The sequence below is a fragment of the Pyxicephalus adspersus genome, chromosome 3 (assembly GCF_032062135.1).
Source record: "Pyxicephalus adspersus chromosome 3, UCB_Pads_2.0, whole genome shotgun sequence".
NCBI lineage: Eukaryota > Metazoa > Chordata > Amphibia > Anura > Pyxicephalidae > Pyxicephalus > Pyxicephalus adspersus.
This window is the reverse complement of record NC_092860.1, coordinates 41,521,659-41,529,745: the sequence shown is the minus strand read 5'-3', so window position 1 is coordinate 41,529,745 and position 8,087 is coordinate 41,521,659. Positions and strand designations below refer to the sequence as shown.

The following is an 8,087-nucleotide window of genomic DNA, read 5'->3' as shown; positions in this document are numbered from 1 at the left end:
ATATTGTGTAGCTGTTCTGTGTGTTGTTTATAAATAAATAGTTTTCTGGCTTTGCAATTATATTCCTTATAAATTTTCTTTTTGTAACATAAAGTGAATACTTTTTTTCTTTTGTATTGTTAATTTTAAAGTTGTAGACTATAAATGTAATATCTGTTCTCACAACACCAGGGGGATTCTATTCTTAGTGCTATTTAGCTCTTGTGATCATTTTCATGCAATGAATAGCACATCCCCTGCAAGAAAGTCCCTGCCTGTGAAATCCCTTTACATGTTGGGTTACGCCTCCATTTAAAGTTTGCAAATGCCCTCCCCTACTCACAAACCTGAAATCACACTGCACATCTGTCTTGCTAAGGAGGAGGCTGAGGGAAGGCTTTCCAGTCACACATATCAGTTTAACAGTGTTTGACAGATAGCAGAGCTCAGATTATTTAAAGGCTGTGCTGAAATCTTATTCCAATTTCCTAGCAGCAATGGACTGCAACACCTCGAGCGCAAATCTAAACTCAAGACCACTGCTACCTCCTGGTTTGCTTCCTCCAGTACCCCCTCCACCACTTTCATCTTCATCAACCATGTCAATGCCATCATCTGTACCAATGCCTGCTTCATTTCTGAGACCTCCAGCCCTTCTCCTGAGAGCTGCAGCAGCTGCTGCAGCAGCAGCCTGCAACCCAAGGATGTCTTTAGAAAGAGGAACTGGTGGAGCAGTTATGTACCCAAGAACACCAAAATGTGCAAGGTGCCGCAATCATGGAGTGGTGTCAGCGCTGAAAGGGCACAAGCGCTTTTGTCGCTGGAGGGATTGTGCCTGCGCCAAATGCACCTTGATTGCAGAGCGCCAACGAGTCATGGCTGCACAGGTGGCACTTAGAAGACAACAAGCTCAGGAAGAATGTGAAGCCAGGGGTGTGCAACACTTCATGTACTCAGGTCCAGGAACAGATGGAGGGGAGACCATGGAACACACACCACAGACAGCACAAGTCCCAAGTCAGCTAGAGAAAGGTGAGCAAAAGATGAATCTATAACCATAAAAAAAGATTGTATTTTTCATCCAAAAAATTAAATTCACCTGTATATCACTGATTTACTGGGTAAAAAAATAAATAAACCTCCCACTAAAAACATAATATTATTGTTAATATTTTATTTACATAGGCACAAAGTCTTTTAATTGGCAGGTTTCAAATTCAAGTACAAAATTAAAATGATTGGTTGAACAGGTATTATTTTTATAATTGAATTATTTTATTAGGCGTAAATAGGATACTAATATAAAAATGAATTATAATATTTAAAAAATAGTGTTAATATTAGGTATAAATTGTATTCACTTCTATTTAAAATAATTAAAAGGGTTTTATATTGTTTATATATTATTAAAATGCTAATGCATTTAGTGAATTAATTATAAGATAGTTAAAGCTTTAGCTACATTATTTTTTGGTATTTCCAAAAAACGTTTTTTCTTCCAGAGATACTATTTGATAATAGGAAATATAAGCAAAAAAAAGCCATCCAATTCTTCTGACCATCTCATAATACATCACACTAAAAACATGCAATGTTTTATTTTTGTTAACTTTATTAAAAGTTCCCTAAATCTTTGTTTCTTTAAACTTGCCAATCAAGTTTTTTTAGATGCCTAAAAACCTGAATGGGTATGTTACTCCACAGATAACATAAAACAGTGAAGTTCCTTTTATTAGAATTCAATACAGAGTTTATTTGCATTTCTAAATTCTTATTGAGAGAGAGAAAGAGAGAGAGGGAACATATATGTGTATATATATATATTTATATATATATATATATATATATATAAATATATATATATAAATATATATATCAAAAGAGGTTACTAATTAAAAGAAACATTTGGCAAGCTTGATACACGTGTGTATACATAGTCATACTGTTTAAGATTATTTTTGATTTACAATTTTTCTATAATAAGAAAAAATCACATATCCAGCATCCCCTGATTGGCATCTCTTGGTTCTTATTTGCAGGCCATTAGTTATGGAGAAGGGTTTTCTTATTTCTCAATAATATATTTAATTTGGGAACAGTATGGACAAGCATACTAGCATGTTAATGATATGTATATTAATATATTTTTTTAAGGACTAAAACACATCTACACATGCTAAGGCTAGAAGAGAGACCATTTGCACTTGTTTGTTTTTAATGCAATGCAATGAAATGCATAAAGTGAATTTCAAGTAGAAATCCCTATTTTTACCACTAATTCACAATTACGCATTATAGCTTAATGCATTTTTTTTTCTAAAATAGTACATTCAAAATCTCATTTACCTGTTTGGTAAATTCACACACTAGTCATGCTTTCCAGTGCATTTTTAAAGCATTTGCATTAAGGAAAATATTGTGAATGTTGTCAATTTTGTAACACTCATGATGCATAAAGCAAAAAAAAAAAAAAAAAACCCAAAAAAAACAAATACACAAAAAATACACCTAAATGCAGAAAAGCACTTTTGTATATAGAAGACCCATAAGTGAATCTGCAACATACAGTACGTAACTGGATCACAAAGTTGCAGAGCGGGCACTGCAGAAATCCCTTTACTCTTTAAACAAAGGATTCAATTGCCAAGTAATCAGCAACCAGTGGCCTTTATTTTAAAAGACACTTCAGCAAACAGTAAGAGCTGTACCAGATGTACAGAGGATATCAGACCTTCTGATATTGCTGTTCACCTTGGAACCTTATTTTACTGTAAGGCACACACTAAGCAAAAAAGTTACTTTACCTGAATAGATTAAGTAAAAATTACTGCATATCCATGTGTTTTTATGGTCAATACATTCTTTTATCATTTAAAACCCAGAATTACTCACATAAAGAAAGCTACATTATTTTAAGCCAGGACAAGCACAGAACACTTACAACTTCTGAATGCAAAGTTCCAGGGCATTGTAAACTTTATACAGAACGAGAAGGATAGTACAACCAACCACACAATCCCCCTATTGGAAACCCTTTCTGAAAGAATGAGACCTTACTGGCCTCTCCATCTGGAAATACTAGTTTGCTAGTAGACAGAGACAGTCGGGAATAGTTTCTCTCACTAAATGTTCCTTTTTATCCTTTATATATATACAGTATATATATATATATATATATATATATATTTCTGATCAAAAACATTGTATTACATTGTAATGTAATCCTGAATCCTGCAGATTTAGTGGAAACATATAACTTTTTTGGTATGATCATATGATTGATTATAATTGACATGATTTGAAATGATGAAATTCCAAATTTCTTATAACTATTTTTCCAATAGATACCCTTTAGTAAATATTAGAAGTACCATTTTATTGTTCTTTATTGGGTATTAAATAGACTGTTAATATTAAAGCAATGCAGCACAATAGTTAATATCATAGTTTTTTCTACATCTTCAATTGGCCAAATTTTATAGTACACAAAAAAGTTATTTTAATAGTGGACTTCTTTATGGTAATAAAAATCTTCCCTACTGAAGCTTAAAAGAGAAAATAAATTAATTTCAATTCAAAGGTGTTAATCGCATTTTTTTTAATTAGCGCATTATATACTTATAATATTTTGAAAACATAAAAACAGTTACATACACAAGGCAACTAAATACTATAAATATATAGTAAATAATCACAGCTGAGGTTTTATACAGACATTATGAATGACTGTAATATAAAAAATTAAGAGGAACAATATACGATATTAGAATGCCCAAGCTAGCATAGAGATCATTGATGTTACTGTAGCAAAGAGTACCCTTGTGATTGCTTCTATTCATAAACAGTAACACTGCAATGTTATAACTTTTCACTTGTGTAAATGTAGAATACTTTATTAATAAAATATTGGGTACATTGTAAAAGGTAAGCAATAGGACATGGAAGAATTTTAGATCAGGTCAGTGTAACATTAAGACCATTGTATCTATTTTCGAGGAAGGGTAGTAAGGCCCACGCATTCCTATTTTTAGCAAAACCTCTGCAAGAAAGAGAGCATAAAGTCTGCCCTCTACTGGTTACAAGTAGTACATATGAGACATTCATACCTTCATTCCATACATTCAGACATCTATACCGTAGATATTATATTCTCAATAAAAATAAATAATGCTTTGTAATTCTAAATGTAATAGAGTATAGAAAACTACACATTTTATTTTAAACAACTCAGTTTGTTTATATTTGTTTTAAATACAAATTTAAATAAAAAATAATCAAAAAAAAAGTAAATAAATATTTGTAAAAAAAGAGGTACTCTGCTGGGTTACATCTACCACTTTTTTTTTTTAGTTTCTTCTAAAGCTGTACCACATATGATGGGCTCCATTACAGGGAAACAGGGAAACCTAGGCCTTAATAGGTCCGAATCCTCATATGTTTTTCATGAACTCCAGAATCAAGAATTCATCAGAATGTCAGACACACACACTAAGCAGTTTCAATAAGGGTGGAAGCTTTTTATTGTGGGGAAAACTCTATACAAGTCAAACAATGTTTACAACTGAGTATAGGACCCTAGCACTGCAAATACTATGGTTAGCTACCATACTGCTCATACCAGCCAAAAACTCTTTATCCTTTTGCTACTTATGCATATGATTATTCTTGAGCAAAAAAAAAGAAAACTTAGATAACACTACTTTGTAAAAGCTGCAGTGGATCAGTGGAACCAATCCACCTTCCTATACATTTTATATCCAATATCAATCCAAAACCCAATTAAAATACATTTAAATCAAAAACTAATTTAGCATGAATATGTGTATATGGAGATCTCATCATAACAAATAATTGTTTTTTAATTTTTATCTAGTTCTCGAAGAATCAAAAGAAAAACATGACCACCTCTATGGAAGATTATTAAGCTCATCCATGCTTTCTCAAGGTTTGTCACAAACATCTCTAGCTGAACAAGTGAATGTATGTCAAACTCCAAAGTGTTCAGGTATGGTGACTCCAAGTAAAGAAAATTCTATTCAATCCCCTATCCCTGAGGGAAGATCAGAAGGTGCTGATAGCCCAAGATCTCTGTCTTCTTCTGACCATGAATCCAGTAATGAGAATGAGTGGACCAAAGATCATAGTACCTCTAATACTAGTGTTCCTGTTGTGTCTATGAAACACAGAGATCCTCTGGAGATACTTAGCAAAGTTTTTCCAAACCATAAGCAAAGCATATTAGAAAGCATCCTGCATTTCTGCAAAGGAGATGTGGTACAAGCCATAGAAATGGTTTTAAATGGAAAGGAACAAGTTGGGAAGGAAAGTGAAAGTCCATCAAGATCAAATGTCAACACCTTTATAAAAGACGGAACAATCAATGTTTCTGGGATAGGTTTTGGTGCTTTTGCCTCCAAATCTGCCTTTTCCCCTTTGCATCCTAATCCATCAGCTACTTCAACTGAAACAAATATCTTTCATTCTAGACTTGGACTAAGTCCATTACACTTCACTTACTCCACAACTAACAGAGGACTTCCTGGGTTTATATCCCCTTACAGCTTTGTTCCATCTTTTCCTTTTCGCCCCGGCATGGATTATGCTTTTCCTGGAATGTTAAGGGATGCGTCTTATTACCCACGCAAAGATACAATGAATATCTCTGGACTTTACTCCAGAATAAACCAAGAACATCACTAGTAATTCACTTCAGTTTCAACCAACCCAGTTGCCTTATCTAATTAAATATTAGATTTTCACAGAACTGTGTACAGTAGAATAAATTTGTATTCATAATGTTTTTATAGCTTTTTTTTTTACTAGAAAAATTTATAACTAAAAGCAACAATTATATTATTTTGTCAATTATTGTAATAAAAGCTGTTAAACCTTTTCTACGTTTTGTTAATTTTATTTTTTTATGCTATGTACAGAAGTAATACATTGTAGGACAAATAGGTTGTACGAAATGAGTAGGGAATGTTTACTTTGTGAAGCAAAACTGTGTTCACTTCAATCATCCAATCATAGGCAAACACATTTTTTTTGGCCCCTGGTATTTGGTATTATACAGTTGCCTAGTTAATATTCTTGGTTTAACTTAACTTGTAATTTAACCCAGTGATTTATTTTCTTATTACAAATATACAGTGAATTTCATTTTTTTATGTAAACACCACCCTCCAAAAAAAAAAAGGAACACATATAAAAAGGTTGGCTGGTCTGCCCTTACTATATGTCCTATAGTAACCTACAGTACAAGTGTACCTTAAAAAGAATTCAGTAAAACTTTTTTTTACATGAGATTATCGGTCAATTTTTACTTCTAAGAGAATTGCTGGTTATGGTTTATACCAGGACATGAATATATATTTTCTAAATCTAGTTCAATTACAAGAAAACTGTAATGTTCACATTTATAAACTCGTGTTTTGTATTTTTTATTTTAAAAAACATTTTTCCTTCATATAATATGACAGTAAAAGAATAAACTGATCCATTCACTTGAATTGATTATAGGAACCCAATATTTACCTGACATATATACCTGGCAGCACTGCCAGTAGAAACCTTGTGTGTAATTTGATTTCCCCTGCTTTTTTCAGGTATATTTCAGAACAGCAGTTCTTATTTAAATGAGCCTACAGGCATTATGCAATATTTAAAATATTTGTTTGCTAGAAAATAAATGTATTTCCGAGGTTGTCCTCATCCATAGATTTTACCCCAATACCTATTCTGTTGATAACTTTAAAATATGGTCCCCCATTAAATTCTGTGTTTATGACAATGTTAACAACTGTCCTGTGACAATAGAATTAGTTTAGATATGCTTAATATTAGTTAAAGTACTAGTGTAAAATGGGTTCAGTGTGGGCGATGACATATTACAGGCACTTTATTATTATTCCCCAAAAAAGGCCATGCTGTCAGTTTCTTTTTAACTTGTAGTACTTGCCTTACATGTTACACATCTGTTTGTCACTCTTGCCTTTTATATAAGTAGTATAAGTAATTGTCCTAATGTGTTTATAGAATAATTTCACTTACGTACCATAGCATGCTAATAAAGACTGCTGTTCATGGAAGGTGTGCACAATAAATGCATTGATTGTCTTCCAGTAATGTGTCATTCTTTAAATCTCTGATAAATTCCTAGCATTCCTTATAGCAGTATATTATTTAATCAGCAAATATGGAAGTTCAGGGAGTTAGGGGGATGAAAGAAAATCCAACAGTACACACAAGACAATATTTAATGAGGGTGAAATGGAGTGTACCAAACAACATTCTGGACATGTATTTTTTATTTTGGATATTTTATTTTGAGTATGAAAAAGTAAAAAAAAAAACCCATGTTTTTATAGCTGTCATTGTCCAACTAGGGAGATTGTTTCCTAACTCCTGTCACAAGACAAGGAACAGGAAATGTAAGAAAAGCAAGGAAATTCTTTTCTCAGACAGTTGTCCCTGGAACACATGATCTAATTGGAACATATTTGTTATAGTATTGTTGCAGTGACAATTGTAAAATTTTAGCTTTTCTTCCACTTTCAGGTCCAGTTACAACAATTACTAGGACAGGGTGGAGAATCTTGAATCTCCCCAGCCCGGGACAGCGCAAAAAACAAACAAAAACCTGATACCTGATGGAACTGGGTCCTGGGTCAAAAACTTTCCTGTGGATTTGCAGGAAGTTCAACATGGCAAAATATGTTGAAATTAATACTGAAGGTTCTACAGGAACTACAGCCAAACAAAAAGGAATGCTTAACCCAAAGTGGGCACCTAAAGATAAAAAATAGAGTAGTAGTGTGCATACCATCAGAATGTACAAACAACCAGCGTACTTTCCACACTGTAACCATAGAAGTCATTGGTATTTGTATGTAATGGATCAACTTTTTGGATAAAACTTAATTTAGTTTATATTTTTGCTTCTGTAAACTTACCGAGGTTCTAATTCTTTCAAACTTTATCAAATGCAAGTCTCCAGACTCAATGGACTTAAATTGAAATTCAGCTTTAGATCAACATATTATACATATTATACATAAAATAGTAACAAGACATAATTGTAATACCATTTTAGACAATCTGCAAGGTCT

General features: G+C 32.7%; 1 protein-coding gene across 1 annotated transcript; it reads left to right on the top strand.

The window, feature by feature from the left end:
• The first annotated feature begins 220 nt into the window (after positions 1 to 220).
• On the top strand, positions 221 to 6,875 carry DMRTA1 (DMRT like family A1). The gene is made up of 2 exons (XM_072407057.1): positions 221 to 1,011; positions 4,853 to 6,875. The coding sequence occupies exons 1-2, from the start codon at positions 477 to 479 to the stop codon at positions 5,677 to 5,679; spliced, it is 1,362 nt and encodes a 453-aa protein (XP_072263158.1). The 5' UTR covers positions 221 to 476; the 3' UTR covers positions 5,680 to 6,875.
• The last annotated feature ends 1,212 nt before the right edge of the window (positions 6,876 to 8,087 follow it).